The 16,117-nt window shown below is 44.0% G+C and overlaps 1 protein-coding gene across 1 annotated transcript in view; it reads left to right on the top strand.

Moving 5' to 3' along the window:
• Positions 1 to 16,117, top strand: part of THSD4 (thrombospondin type 1 domain containing 4) — a 561,701-nt gene that overhangs the window by 505,612 nt on the left and 39,972 nt on the right. Inside the window, exons 9-10 of the mRNA XM_078079143.1 lie at positions 9,860 to 10,035; positions 12,433 to 12,529. Of these exons, the coding sequence (XP_077935269.1) occupies positions 9,860 to 10,035; positions 12,433 to 12,529 (273 nt within the window). The remainder of the gene's footprint in view (positions 1 to 9,859; positions 10,036 to 12,432; positions 12,530 to 16,117) is intronic.

Raw genomic sequence — 16,117 nt, 5'->3', positions numbered from 1 at the left:
ACCCCTCCAAGGTCAGGCCTGTTCCTGCCCCAGCCTTTGTCCACACCGTTCTCTGTCCCCAGATGCCCTCCCCTGTCCCCTGCCTGGTGACCTCCTCACCCTACCAATTCCTGCTCAAATGTCACCTCCTCTCCAAAATCCTCTATGTGCCCAAGGAAATTCTGACAGCCTCTCTGTTCGCATGTATTAGTATGTATCTGAGCTCCCAAAGTTGTGGGTGGTCTTATCTTTGTAGCGCCCACCCCCCAGTGCCATGCCCAGCTTATTTTCTTACTTAAACCATTGATGGTATCTATTTCATACAGCATTATTTGGGGCTTAAAAACACACAAAGTTCCTTTATAGTTAGTAAGTATTCAAAGGAAATTTGGAGTCAAAATAAATCAAATGTTAATATTTTAAAGAATGAGAATTAGCCATACTTAGCTATAATTTAGCAATGAAATAAGAACAAAGACTTGGCATTTCCCCTTATTCAACCTGTGATCATAGCGTGTCAAAGGGAGAGCCAACCTTCTTTCTCTAATACTCTGATTTTCAGTCCAACTGTGTTGCATTATGTTTTAGAGAATCACACAGGCTCAATTCTTTCCAAACCCAAAATGCCAAAGCAAATCTGAACTGAAAAATTATTGTGTGATATGTACGTATATTTATTTAACAGAAACCGTAATTGGAATACTTTATCAAACTGGACCTGGATCTCCCTAAAGAGAAATACTTGTGGGTTTTTTTTTTTTCTTTAACAGCATTTTTATGCATCACTGCACGTATTTACCATTGTGGTCAGGAGGCATGGAGGACATTTGTGAGATTGGAATTCTTAAACAGGATTATTCAGATATAAGCAGGACTTGAAGGAGTTTCCAAGAATCTCTTATCTCAACTCCAAGGTTAAAATATGATAGATCAGAACAATACAGCTCATAACTTACTTCTATTCAACAAGCATTTATTAAGTGCCAACCAAGTGCCAAATAGTGGGCAAAAATGTATATGTCACAGTATCTGCCTTTAAAGCACTCATCTTCGGGCACCTGGGTGGCTCAGTCGTTAAGCGTCTGCCTTCGGCTCAGGTCATGATCCCAGGGTTCTGGGATCGAGCCCCATATCAGGCTCCCTGCTCCGCGGGAAGCCTGCTTCTCCCTCTCCCACTTACCCTGCTTGTGTTCCCTTTCTCGCAGTGTCTTTCTGTCAAATAAATAAATAAAATCATTAAAAAATAAAAAAATAAAAAAATAAAAAAAATAAAGCACTCATCTTCTAGCAAGGGGGTGCATATGTAAATATATAAGTGCAGGGAATATATATATTATACATAACATACATATATATAGTGCAGGGAAATAAACTTAATAGAAATCAACCATAACATATATGTTTGTATAGATGCTACTTCCTTCTGTCCCCGTCAAATTTGGACTCTAAGCGTTCTTCATATTCAGATCCTAAAACTTACTCCGAACCACTTTCGACCTTGGGCAGTTTTGTGGGGCATCACGGTGACATACATAATTTCAAGATCATGAATTCACGCTATCTCCAAGTCAAATCCATCCCCACAGGGTTCTGTCTGGCCTTCCCCCATTCCACTTTTATGTCTCCTTCTCCACAGTGACATCCCTGGCTCCCAACATCAACTCCAGGGTACAACCACTTTGGAAAAATGTTTGGTAGTGCCCGCTGTAACTAAGCATATATATACCCATAATCCAGCAATTCTACTTCTGGGTATATCACCAGGAGAAATGAGGACTTATGTCCAGCAGAAACATACACAAATGTTTATAGCTCTTTTACCCATAAGAGCCAAAAACTAGAAACAACCCAAAAGCGAATTGATAATAGAAAAGGCAAATAAATGGCATATTCATATAACACTAAGTTGCTATGAAAAAGAATGAACTACTGATAAATGCAACAATTTGGATGAATCTCATGGGCATGAAGTTAAGTAAAAGACGTCCAGCACAAAAGAATATGTACGGTATTATTCCATTGATTTGAAATACAAAAACGAGCAAAACTATAGTGTTAGATGGCAGAGTAGCGGTGAACCGTGGGTCTTGTAGGGACAGAGTAATGACTTTGAGGGGGCAAGAGGTTGCTTTCTGGGGGTCTAGATGGTCTTTATTCAGGTAGTAGTGACACGGGTGTAATACAAATATAAAAAATCATCAGGCAGGGCACCTGGGTGGCTCAGTCAGTTAAGCATCTGCCTTCGGCTCAGGTCATGATCTCAGGGTCCTGGGATCAAGCCACGCATTGGGCTCCCTGCTCAGTGAGGAGTCTGCTTCTCCCTCTCCCTCTACCCCCTCCCCCCTGCTCGTGCTCTCACTGTCTCTCTCTGTCTCTCTCTCCCAAATGAATGAATAAAAAATCTTTTAAAATAATCATCAGCTTATAAACTTATAATTCAAATACTTTCTTAGATGTACTATATCCTAATTTAAAAAAAATTAATACAGAGGGGCGCCTGGGTGACTCAGTCAGTTGAGCGACCAACTCTTGGTTTCAGTTCAGGTCAGGATCTCAGGGTCACAAGATCGAGCCCCGTGTTGGGCTCTGCCCTCTTTGGGGAGTTCGCTCGAGCTTCTATCTCCCTCTGCCCCTCCCCCTTCTCACACGCTGCCTCTCTCTCTCTCAAATAAATAAATCTTTTAAAAAATTAATACAACTACAAATTGGACTGCTAGAAATTCGCTCAACTGAAGTGACTTACTCAAACGAATCTCACATGTGTTCAGGAAGTGACAACGACATCAGAACTTAGTCATCTGCCTGGCAACTATTGCTTTTCTGTCCTAAGACACATGCCACATCTGTAATGTGAGAATAGGGGAGAAGTGTGCATCCTCGGATTTGACAATACTGTATGTGGGCTTACCCAGTGTCTTGAGATCATTTTTTATTGTTGAGCTGAATTGGACTCTCTCCCCACCCCCACCCAGGGTCAGTCACAATCCAAACCCTTAATGGCGTCTGCCTCGTGTATATATAGGATTCCTGGTGCCCTCTAGGATTGCTTACTGATCACGCAATCCCTGGGAAGGTTGGCTCTGGGAATCCTAAATGCCCACAGACCAGGAGGGCGGGCATGGCAGTGAGAGCTTCAGTGGTAGAGTGGAATGAAGGCCACACCCCCAGACTGTCCCTTGGTCTTCTCCACTCTCAGCGTCTGCTCTGTTGTCCAGGCAAAGCCAGATATGTGAAGTAAAACCATGCTTCCCTTGATCGAGAAGCTTTCTCTTTTGATCGGGACTCAACAATAAGAGATGGTTATAACAAAAATTAAAATATAATAAAATAAGAGTGGGTTTCCAACTTTAAATGCACCATAACCACGTGGAGGGCTTGTTAACCCCGGATGCTGGACCCCACCCCTGAGTCTCTGAGTCAACCAGCCTGAGCCTCTGCCTCTAAGCAGCTTCCAGGAGGTGGGTTTCTACTGGTCCGGGGACCAGTCTCTGAGAACTACTGGTGTAACGGGAAGAAGATGAAATCAGAACATCAAAGTTCAAGTCCTAAACTACTAACAATCTGTGAGCTTGAGCAAGAAACTTAATCTCCCTGAGCCTATTTCCTCATCTGTATAATAAAGGTAATATGTGTCCTGCTTGCCTTATGCAACTGGCTTTCATGGTATGTGAGTACATTTCTGCTTTGAAAACCATAAATCATTAGGCCAGAAGTCCTTCACTTTTTTGTGTCACGGACTCCCTTGGCAGTCTGTGGATACCTTCTCAGACTACTGTTTTTAAATCCATAATATAAGATATAGAAGAGTACAAAGAAAACCAATTATATTGAAATATAATTATCACCATATTTTTAGAAAACAAATTTGCTTCTTAGTAATTTTTAGTAGCATGTGCTTCTTTAACATTAAAATAGGAGATCTCATGGAGGGTCTAATAATTATTGCCGATTCAAGATAGCGGTGAGTTTTTCAATAATATTTCAAAATACCAGGGTGCCTGGGTGGCTCAGTCAATTAAGCATCTGCCTTTGGCTCGGGTCATGATCCTGGGGTCCTGGGATCGAGCCCCACGTCAGGCTCCCTGCTCAGCAGGGAGTCCGCTTCTCCCTCTCCCCCCCACCCCCACCCCCACCCATGCTTGCACTCTCTCTTGCTCTCACTCTCTCTCTCTGAAATAAATAAATAAAATCTTTCTTAAAAATTCCAAAATACCTGTAACAGCTGTAATGTCATATGAATACATGTGTGATTTCTATTGATGACACAGTCACGGTACTGCTAATATTATGATTGGTTGCTGAATTTATAATAGAAGGAAGGCTACGATAAGGATGTAACTGACAGACCCCTCCAAAGTGGTCGTATGATGTGAGTAGGCGTGCTCCATTTTCAGGACATCCACATTAGCTAACATACTCTGAGACTCACTTGGGTTTGTGCCCACGTGTGAGCTTCCATGAAAGCTCATAGACTGGAGCAAAAATGGCAGGGCTCAGCCCCCCAGCAGGCCTTGTGGTGGTGGCCAGTGATGTCTGTCTGAGCCCTTCGCCCTCGAGCTTGTTATGCTACTTCCCAGATAGCTTCTAAGAACTACTGGAACTTGGAATTTTGTTAGTGGGAGGAGTCGATTTTCATTTTCCAAAGGGAAAAACAGGGACGCCTGGGTGGCTCAGTCGGTTAAACGTCTGCCTTCGGCTCAGGTCGTGATCCCAGGAGACCCGCATCTGGGTCCCTGCTCAGCAGGAAGCCTGCTTCTCCCTCTGCCTGCCACTCCCCCTGCTTGTACATGGTCACTCTCTCTCTCTTTCTGTCACAAAAAAATAAATAAAATCTTTAAAAAAACCTGAATAATTAAAAAATAAATAAAATAAAATAAAAAATAAAAAAAAGGAAAAAACAGATGTCTAGATCACAGTGATCAGTTGGCCATAAAGAAACCACCTTTCTTGTTTGGATGCGGGAACCAGTGGTTGGGTGGGCAACAGCGGGCATTAAGGTTGTGGGATAAATTGTCTGAGAAGCAGGACTCGGATGAGCAAGCGATTCCTATATGGATCTTGGAGAAGGGCGTTGTTGGTGCACATAGTTTAGGCCAAATACATATGCGCAGCGTTGACAGCTAGAACGAATAAAATCCATATGTCAGACAAGAGTGGAGGTTTCCTCCTATTGACGTAGCTGTGACAAGCTTCGCCAAAGCTTGACCTTCCGTGACCACACCCACTAACAAGAGCCATGAGTCACCTGCACCTTTTTGTGGGGTAGTTCTGGACACCCATTACATAGCACTGGAACTGCTTACAGGCCCATAAATTGTAGGTGCAGCTGCTTTCAATATGCAAGCCCAGGTGGGGGCTAGTGCTGGACCTATTTCAGAAGCTAACCTGTGGGCATATGGAACCGGGCCCTTGTCTGCTAAAAATCTCCTACAGCTTTTTTTTACGCTTTGCTATTATATGGTGAAAGATTCATCTAAACCCCGAGAGCGGGTGCTTGGGTAACAGTAGTAGATGGTAAAAAGATTCGGGGTCCCCGTGTTTTATTTCCTGGGAAACCCATGCAGTTTTCTCCTGTACAGTATTTCAGGTGGTTTTTTAATGGATTTTTTTGGGGGGTTTCCAGATAACAACCTCTTCTACAAGATTGCCATTAAGAGCCATAAAATCTTAGCCAGAACCTACCTCAGTTCTGAGCTTTGGATGCTCTGAATGGGATTTTAAGAAGAACCAAGAAAGAAAGGGAAAATATGTATATCCCTCGGGAGTATTTCTGCTTGTACCATGTCCTTTATGTTAACTAAAAAAGATTTAAGCTTTAAAGAAGGTAATATATGCGTATGGTAAAACAAAATTTAAATGGCAATAAAAAGATATAAAATGTGAAATAAATGTTTCCCTTCTCATCTCACATCCCAAACTAGTTCCTGTCCCCAAATGTTAAGAGTTTTATGATATTCTCTGAAAAGTTTTATGCATGTGCATACGTCTTATGTATATGCTATACACAAATGAGATCATACCAAACATGCTGTTCTGCATTTTTGTTTCATTTAAATTTATCACGGAGTTCTTCCCATACCCCCACACACAGACCTATCTCACTGTTTTGGGGACCACATGGATCCCACTGCATGGACATTCAGTATGACAAACTATGTAAGCAATCCATATTTAGGTTGTTTTGGGGTTTTCTCTTTAAAAAAATCTGCAGGGCATATCCTTGTTACAAACACTTTTGTATACTTATGAAAGTATATCCCTCAAAGTAGTTTCCTACAAGTACAATTCTTGGGTTAAGTGTATAGGCACTTAAAGTTTTAGCAATATAACCAAATTGCCCTCCAACATGGCTGAATCGGTTTACCTTCCTACCAACAATGTTATGGATGCTTGCTTACTCACGCACCTGCCGATTCTGGCAATATTAAATGTTTTCAAACATTTGTCAATCTGGTGGGTCAAGAAGATACCATTGCAGTTTTGATTTGCATTTCTTTTTTTTTTTTTAAAGATTTTATTTATTTGAGAGAGAGAGTGAGAGAGAGAGAGAGCACAAGAGCGGGGAGCGGGAGAGGGAGAAGCAGACTCCCCGCCAAGCAGGGAGCCCGATGCGGGACTCGATCCCGGGACTCCAGGATCATGACCTGAGCCGAAGGCAGTCGCTTAACCAACTGAGCCACCCAGGCGCCCGATTTGCATTTCTTAAATTATAAGTAAGGCAGGGCATCTTTCCATTTGCTTACAGAGTATTTGTACTTGGTTTTCTTTGAATTACCTGTTCATCATCCTTTGCCTATCTTTCCTTTGAGCTTGTGTCTTTTTCTGTTATGTATTTTTGCATTCAACAAATGTGAATTCCTACTATATGGTAAACACTGCGCTGGTCACTAGACCTGTAACAGTGAGGAAACACCTTTCGGAGCTTGCAGTGCTCTGGGAGACAAACATTAGTTCAATCATGTTCTGAATGGATGTGTGTACAGACTGAGTTAAATGCCTTGGAGGAGAGGCTTTTGCATCCCTTAAGCACATAAAAAAGAGACAGGCCTGAACTGGGGGTTGGGAAAGACTCCCCGAAGGAGCTGACATCTAAAGAACAAATATGATTCCAGGTTCAGAGAAACGCTTCTGGAAGAAAAGAATGGATTGTGGAGGGAACATGATGTATTAGATGAGCTAAAAGGCGGCCAGAGAGCAGAGGGCAGACAAGTGTGGTGCACGATGGGGCTGCACCATATCACTGCAGGCCCCAACCTATTAAGGATTGGGGTTTCTTCTCTTACAGAAATAGGAAGCCATTAAAGGGTGTTGAGCCACAGCTGATGGTCAAACCTGCATTCGGAAGACATTACTCTGGCTGCAAAGAAGGGAAATAGGTAGATCAATTAGACGGTTTTCGAGTTAGTCCAGATGAGACCTGGTGGTGGTCTTGCCCTAGATTATGGCAGTGGACGTGGAGAGAAGTTGATGGGTTCAAGAAATATAGAGGAGGTCAAATAAAATTTGATGATTGGATTGGATATAGGGGATAAGGAAGGGGGAGGGGTCAAGGATAATTCCTCCATTTCTGATGAAGTAGGTGGTAGCACCACTTACTAACATAGGAGACACTGGAAGAGGTCAAGGGTGAGTTCAGTCTTAGACATCTGAGTGAAACTGTCAAGTAAGCCATCAGAGAAAGAAGTCTGGGACCAGAGGAGAACTCTGGATTGGAAACAGAAATTTGGAAGCCAGCAGCATACAGTAATTAAAACCATGGCATAGATGAACTTGCCCAAGAAAGTACAGCACCCAAATCTTCATCCTCAAGGAATGCTAATACTCGGTAGCCAAGTAGAGAAAGATGACACAGAAAAGAAGAATGGATGAGCATCCCGAGAGCAGGAGGACAGCAAGCTGACTGTGGTGTCTCAGAAACCAGAGAAAGAACGTTTCAATTAGGATGGAGTGGTCAGTAGTGCCAAATTCTACTGAGACGTCTAGCAAGGGAAGGCCTGGAAGATGCCCGTTGGATTTAGCAACGTGGAGGGCTTGGTGACATTAGTTTGAATTGTTTCAATGGACTAGTGGGGGCAGGAATCAGGTTGGAGCTGGTTGAGAAATGAATGGGAAGTGAAGAATTGGAGACCATATGGACCACTCTCAAGTGTGATTTTTGAGAGAAAACGGCCCCAAACCTACTCTTTCTCAGTCTCTACTCTTGACCTTCTTTGTCACTCAAGCTGAATTGATTTTATAATTTGGTATTCAGTGCTCCACAGCTGTGGTCTCCCAGTGGCCATGGCAACCAGCCAGCCAGGGATGGAGTCTGTGGGGTCCCCTGCTCTAAATAGGAAGCTCTTCCACCCCGTGGAGCAGCTCTGACTCTGCCGGCCCCCGGAGGCCCACTGTAGAAATGCTGCTGAAAATGGGTTTAAGAAACAAAGGGTCCTTATATTTTAGAGACACCTCCTGAAAAATGTAAGGATAAATGGGGTCTGGGATTTGCAGAGTGAGACAGGATAAGCCATGAGTTGATAATTACTGAAGCTGATGTATACACAGAGGTTTATTATACTGTTCTCACTGCTTTGGTTTATATATAAATTTTTCCATAATACATTGTACAAAATTAAATTTAGTAATTCTGTGCAAGTGAAGTTGCAAAGAGCCAGTGACCATCACAGGCCCACTATGTATATGACACTTAACACTGGATGTCTTTTAAACTCAATCCACCATTGGCTTGGGGGTTCAGAGGCGCCAAATGCCTAAAGGAAGAAAGTCAGCTCTCACATGCTGTCCTTTCTTCTCTCATTAACTGAACACTTTGTTCCTTGCCCCTCTTCTCCTTTCTTACCTCCCTCCTAAGTGTGGATACCGTTCTATCGCTTCTCATCTTCACGAAATTGAACAAGTTCCCTCTCATCCCTGAACCATGCTCTGAGAGTTGGGGACACCTGCTTAGCAGTGTCATGAGGATCAATTTTGACTGTGTATGTGGGAGCATCTAGCCTCAAAAGCCCACAGAAGTCAGGAAGGTCATACAAATGAATGAAGGTGATCAGGTAGGAGAAAATCATGGGACCCACTTAGACCTATCTTTAGCTTTGTCACTTTTAGTAGACCTACCAGTAGAAAGAATTATAAGAAAATTTCTATTCTGTGAGACAAATAACAATGCCAGCATGATCATAGATGGAATAAATAATCCATAGTCATAAATGAATGGGCAATAAACTGAAACTTAGCCTCAGTGTCGGGGAGTCCTAAGGAGCGGTGGGGTTGGGGCAAACCAGAGCACACAGACCCCATCTAACGGGGCAGTCCTCCTCAGCTCCGCTGGTTGCTGCGGTGAGGGGATGTCGAGCCAATGCTAACATGTCTTCTTGTTTTACATGACAAGCTAGAAGCTAGAGAACCCAAATTGAGTTTGGGTTTAATTATTTAAAAACAAAACAAAACACCATGAAGGCCAAACTAAGCTTATCTGTGGGCCAAAATCAGCTCCCAGGCTGCCCATGTGCAACCTCTCACCTAGATAATGGGATAAGACACAGTTCCCCTTTCTCTCCTTTCCTCTTCTTCTTCTAACTTTCTCCTTCCCCTCTCCTTCCCCTTCTCTCCTAACCACTCCCACTCCCCCTTTCTCTACTAAGTCCAAGTGGTGGAAGGGATTGAGCTGGTTGAAGAAAGTGGTCAAGCCCTAGATGCCTCACCCCCTCAGGGCTGAGCTCAGTGCCTGGCACATAGTGGATCTTCTCTGTAGCAGATCTTCATAGTGGATCCTCAGGAAACACTTTGATGAATTTAGAATAAGCCAGTTCACTTTCTTGTGCACCCTGTGGGCTTACTCAAGGAATTGTCTTATTGTTCTTTTTGTTGTTGTTGTTCTTGACAGCTTTGCGAAGTCGTTCTGGCCGCTCCATCATCAACGGGAACTGGGCAATTGACCGGCCTGGAAAATACGAGGGCGGAGGGACCATGTTCACCTACAAGCGTCCAAATGAGATTTCGAGCACCGCTGGAGAATCCTTTTTGGCTGAAGGCCCCACGAATGAGATCTTGGATGTCTATGTGAGTTTGGATGTTTCTGGACTGTTGGGATTTTGCATCTTATGTTTCTTCCAAGGACCACACTTAGCACAAATAAGCAACAAATTGTTGCCTGTGCTCAATAAAACCATTCGAGCTGAGCCTTTGGAGGTGCCGAGGTGCTTGGCGTTCATTTTTGCCACTCACCTCTAAATGTACCTAGCTCACAGAAACCTTAAACTTTACCAGATGCTTATTACCCTCAGAGTTTATTGACCCCCTATAACCATTTTTACTTGTTGAACCAAATCAGAGGCAAAACATATCCTTTATTTCATGAGCATTGGCTCCCCTCCAGGCACTTTTCTCCTAATGCTAATTTGGCATGTTTTCTTTTTATGGCAAAAGAAAGCAAATGCCCTAAAGCAAGACAAGACCACTCAAGTTCCCAGCCCTCTTCAAATTCTATTAAAGCGAATGAAGAAACGAGAGCTCCAGAGTACTCCAGATGATACAATAAAGCTCCGAGTAACAATATAGAGGTTTACTACAGGTTCCTTGCCTGGCAGAAGACAAAATTTGGGATTTATTTTACAAGAAACTAAATTATGAAGTCGCCCCAGAGTTTAAAATGGTCCTTATTTTTTAAAGAAAGCACTAAGATCCAGTCTTCTTAAAAAGATCAGGAAATAAAAAAAAAAAAAGTGACAAGAAATAAAAGCCCGAAATCAGGTTTTGACAAAGACGACCTCAACCACGGATCTGCCCTCTCTTACCATCTCCAAAGCCATGCAAATCTACATGCTAGTTTGCTGTGTTAGAATTTTATAAATATTAGTTCTCCAATTATATAATTACATGTTCATTCCTGTTGGGCCTGGTGGCTCATAGACTAGAAACTATAAAAGAAGCCTTGTTATAGTTAATTTTGAATATTTTTTTTAAGACTGTCCAGTTGGTTGTTGGACTTCAGGTAAGTTTCAAATGGCATCGGGGTAAAAACCCCGGTCGTTAAGGGCCCACTGTGGGTGGTCTAGGATGTGGTGGCCAGCAATAACTTCATAAACGAGACAAGGTTTGCACTGGCAGAATGCTCATGCAGAAAAGGCATAAGAGAGGCGAGGGGGGTTTCCGGCCTCAGACCCACAGTCAGAATATGTGAAAAGAGAAATGAGGGAATTGGGGGTAAACAGTGGAACCAGAGGCCACACCCCTTCATCCCTTGGGGTTCTGTATTCACCACCATGGTTCCTGGGTGTCAGGAGCTCAGTGGTTCTCATGTCTGCCTTCCCTCGGGTGGTTTGTAGAATGGAGGCCCCATTTCCCCTGGAGAGAGCTGGTAAAGGGATGATGGCAGACAGAATGGACACTCTCATGAACCAACAGGACCCACTGTGCAGGGGTGACTGGGAGACGCTTGTGCTTTTAAAGGATCTAAGAGACAGCTGTGATTCTAAGCTCCTCCTCCAGATGAGGAAATCAAAAACTGTGAGACCATGGGACTTGCTCTAGGTTATACAACTGGTCAACAGGAGAACCCCTTTAGAAAGCAGTAGAGACAGAAATATCAGAACAGGACAGTGTCTCCTTCTTGCCTGGTTCATATTCACACTGCAGATTCCCCTTCTGCTCCTTCTCACCAGCAAGGCCATGGGCACAAAGGACTGTGTGTTCTGAAGCCAGTAGGGAGGGATTTATTCTGCAAAGCCGTGCTGATTTATGTTGTGCTTTCTGTCCCAGAGGATGTTTAATTCTTGACTTCCACGGCCTTCTGCAGTTTCCTGCTTGATATCCTGCTTTTGTCATTGGTTCCTGAGAGAATAGGAACCAGGGACACTTACTTCCCTGACACCAGTTGTCCTGACCCCATGTCTTTGTGGTTCTGGAGCTTTCCATGGATGAGAGGGGATGAGACCCAGAAAGTGGATGAGGGAGAGGGTGGGGCAGACCTTTCCTGAGCCAGCCTCATGGCCAGGAAGGGTTCTTTGAAGGAACATACAGGATCACAGGCTGGCTCTGCCCAAGAGGGTTGGCTCTTCTTGGCGTGACTCTATCTCGCCCCCTAGTGTTCAAATGAGTTCCCGGGGCGCATACACATGGCTTGGCCATTTTGAGAGAACCGAGCACAATCTAAACCATGGTGTGAGATGGTTGAGAGCCAACAGAAAGGTTCTACTACCATTGCTCCCATCTTCCTATTTGGAATGTATAAAATCTTGACTTTCAGACTAGTTTTCTTCTAAGTCCTTCATTCTTCAAAAGCAAAAAACCCATCTGGGAAGAGCTTTCCTTTAATCTGTCACAGGTTCACTAATATGATTAGATCTGAATCAACCCACTCATTTATAGATAGTGCCATGTATACCGGGGGTCCTTGGGCCAGCAGGAAAGGGATGTGAGTGTGTCCCGGTGCAGTGACATTGACGTCTGTGTTGTCAGATGATACACCAGCAGCCCAACCCAGGAGTCCACTATGAGTACGTCATCATGGGGACCAACGCCATCAGCCCACAGGTGCCTCTTCACAGGAGACCAGGTAAAATCTCTTGTTCTCCTGCCAAGCAGCCCCTCCCCCCCGCCCATCGTTTCTTTTTAAAGCCCTCTGTCTCTTCTTGTGCATCTCCCTTGTGTCTCTCAGTCAACAGAGAGAAAACCCACGGACACGCCCTTGACATCAGAGGATGCTTCACCATTTGTCTGAGCCTTTGCTGATAAGAGGGTCTCATTCACTTGATTCAGAAATGAGGTGAACATCCTGAGTCTGTCTTTCCAGTTCAACATTTTGAGATACCTGATACTAGTTTCCTAGAGCTGCCTGTCATATAACAAATCACCTCAAACATGGTGGCTTAAAACAACACACATTTGCTATCCTACAGTTCAGGAGTTCCGGAAGTCCAAAATGGGTTTTGCTGGGCTGGAATCAAGGTGTCGGCAGGCCATGCTCCCCTTGGAGGCTCTAAAAGGTTCTGTCGCCCTACCCTTTTCACTTCAAGAGGCCTCCTGCACTCCTTGCTTCCTGGCCTCTCTTTGCATCTTCAGTGCTAACTGAGTAGCACTTTCAGATTTCGGACTCCGACCCCCTTCTTCCATCATCACATCTCTGGGCCCAGCCAGACAATCCAGGACCATTCTCCATCCCCAAATCTTTAACTTCATCACATCTGCAAAGTCCCTTTTGCCATGCAAGGTACCATACTCACAGTTCCAGGGATTAGGAGGCAGACACCTTCAGAGGGCCATTATTCTGTCCACCTCATGCCTTTTCTCTTGGTCACCTTTTGCTTCTCCTGACTTGAAAGAAAAGAATAATGAGTTCACGCCTGATTATCTACCTCTTTCCTATGGGCTCTGCTGATATTTCTTTACCAAATGATAATGGAACCCACCACCCAAATGGAGACTGTTTTTTCCATCTTTTGAACAGGAAGGCCTACATAAATATCAATGATAATATCACTCACGTGCACGGAGTCCTTGCTGTGCGCCAGACATTACTGAGCCCTTCACATAGATGAGCTCATCAAATTATCACGACAGTGCTCAGAGGAAGGGGCTGTTTTGGGCCTCATTTTAAAAAGTAGGAAATGGAAGCTCAGAGAGATGGACTTATTGCCCCGGTCCCACAGTGACCTTAGTCTGCTGTCTGTTATATCGCTGAGGGTTACCTGCTCTGACACCTGTCCCAGGAAGTGAGGGCACAGATGTGAGGCCTGGCCCGCCAGATGGATAACCGAGTTATCTGACTGTCACAGGTCAGGGGAGAACAGCCTGGCTCCTTGGAGACAGCAGGGTGCGTACCGGGCACGCGGGCTGCGCATACTGTCTAAACTGCAAGTCAGCGCACTCAGCCCGACACGATGTTCGAGCCATTTGCAGGAACGATCCACAGTCTGAGAAACGAAGCTCAGATGGCAGAATATTGAGGTTCCTGAAATCTGATGCTGATGGATAAGGACAATTGGACAGACTATTTGAAATCCTACAGGGTGATGACGATTGATAACAAGCCTGATGGGTCTCAGCTAATGGGTAGTATGGAACTGGCTACCTGGGCCAGAGCGGGCCCAGAAGGAGTCAGTTGTAAAAAGTTAGTGAGGAGGGGCATTCTGTAGTAGGCTTTACCCTCCATGAACTCGAGTCCAGCTCTGCCTCTTTCTTGCTGTGCACCTTCAGGCAAGTCAGAAACTTCTCTGAGCACGTTTCCAGTCTACAAAATAGTGAAGAGAAAAACCCTACACTCGAAGGTTTTTCTTGAAGGGGTCAGGCAGTGGAGGAGATTGAATATGAGGTGTCCATCCCAGCGTAGTGCCCAGTGCATGCAAGGTGTACAAAAGATTTTTAAATGTTTTTGTCTGGTAATATTTTAGTCTCACTTACATCAGTATGCCTAGTCTTGATTCTGTTGATTGAAACTGTATTTAATATTTTAAGCCATGAAGTGTTGTAAGTGGTACAGGGTGGGGAAAGTCCTAAATTTTAACTGGATTCTACAGTAACCCTGGAATTTGCCTCCTTGTTTTGTATCAAACTAGTATATGCTTGAACAATATTCAATCAAAATAAAAATATATAAAGATGCAAGTGCTCCATAATTGCCCAGACTTGGAAGTCCAATGCGCTATCCATTGCGCTACGGAGCCACCTTTTAATTGCCCAGACTTGGAAGCAACCAAGATGTCCTTTGTTCAGTGAATGGATGGATAAACTGAGGTGCATTCAGCTAGTGGAATATTACTCAGCACAAAAAGAAATGAGCTACCTAGCCCTGGAAAAACATGGAGGAAACTTAAATGTGCATTATTAAGTGAAAGAAGCCGATCTGAAAAGTCTCCATCCTGTATGATTCCAACCATATGATATTGTGGAAATGGCACAACTATGGAGACAGTAAACAGATCAGTGATTGCCAGGGGTTAAGGGAGAGTGAGGGGTGAATAGGCAGACAGAGAGGATTTTTAGGGCAGTGAAACTATTCTCGATGTAGTGTAATGATGGATACATGGTATTCTACTTTTGTCAAGATCCATAGAATGTACACCACCAAAATGAGCCCTAATGAACACTATGGGCTTTGGGTGATAATGACGTGTCGATGCAGGTTGCAGATGGTAAGAGATGTACCACTCTGGTGCGGGGTGTTGATGAGGGCGGTAAGTGCATTATGTGGGGCCAGAGGAGGTATGGAAACTCTGTACTTGCCACTTAATTGAGCTGTGAACCTACAACTGCTCTAAAAAAAAAAAAAGAATAAAGTCTACTTAAAAAAAAAAAAACAATATGTCCCAACCTCATCCCCCAATCCCATTCCAAGAGGGAATATCTCTTCATGATTTGAAGGGATTCCACCCAGCCTTCAGATTTCCTTGACACTTGTAGAAAACTCTATCTCAGTAAATACGGAGGCTCCCCGCACACCCCCCCAGTATGAGTAAAGATCCCTGTCTGGTACAGGTAAGGTCTATGGTGCTCAGGAAACTCTGGCCTTCTGACTTCGGCCTCTCCTTGCCTTGAAAACATCTCTCCCTCTCTCAAAAGGCTCTCCACTTTTCCCTCCTCTTTCCTCCTCCTTCTCTTCCCATTGGCTGGCCCCAGTATCTGGGCCTTGTTATCCTTACTGAGAACTCAGGCTTTCACTGTGAGAAGGAAGAGCTGTTGACGTCCAGCAGCTTTTACTTCCCTGCAAAAATCCGAGTCCAGAAAACCTAAGGGCTTGGCCACTTGGCCTGGGAGACGTGGGACAGACACAAGGGCAGAACACAAATTTAATCTCTCATAAGGGGTCCTGCCACACCTGTGTGGATGCGTATACAAAATGAGTCCTGCTGTGCTTTTTTCTTTCATCAAACAATGCATCAGTCATATCTCCGTGTCACAACATACATTTTGCTTCATTCTTTAAAAGAAAAAAAATAACATAGCATCCGTTCGTGGTTGTAGCATGATGTATTTTAACCGGTACCCTGGTGGACATTTAAGTTCACTCTACTATTTGGCTATTTCAAAACACGCTTTAGGAGCCATGCTTATACATACAGCTTTGTGTAAAAGAATGGGAATATTTGTACGATAAATGTCCTAGAAACTGAATCCCTAGGTCAAGGGGTATGTGCATTTAAAACTT

Source organism: Halichoerus grypus, chromosome 8 (assembly GCF_964656455.1).
Source record: "Halichoerus grypus chromosome 8, mHalGry1.hap1.1, whole genome shotgun sequence".
NCBI classification, from domain to species: domain Eukaryota; kingdom Metazoa; phylum Chordata; class Mammalia; order Carnivora; family Phocidae; genus Halichoerus; species Halichoerus grypus.
The sequence above is the reverse complement of the archived record's forward strand: the minus strand, read 5'-3'. Positions and strand labels throughout refer to the sequence as shown.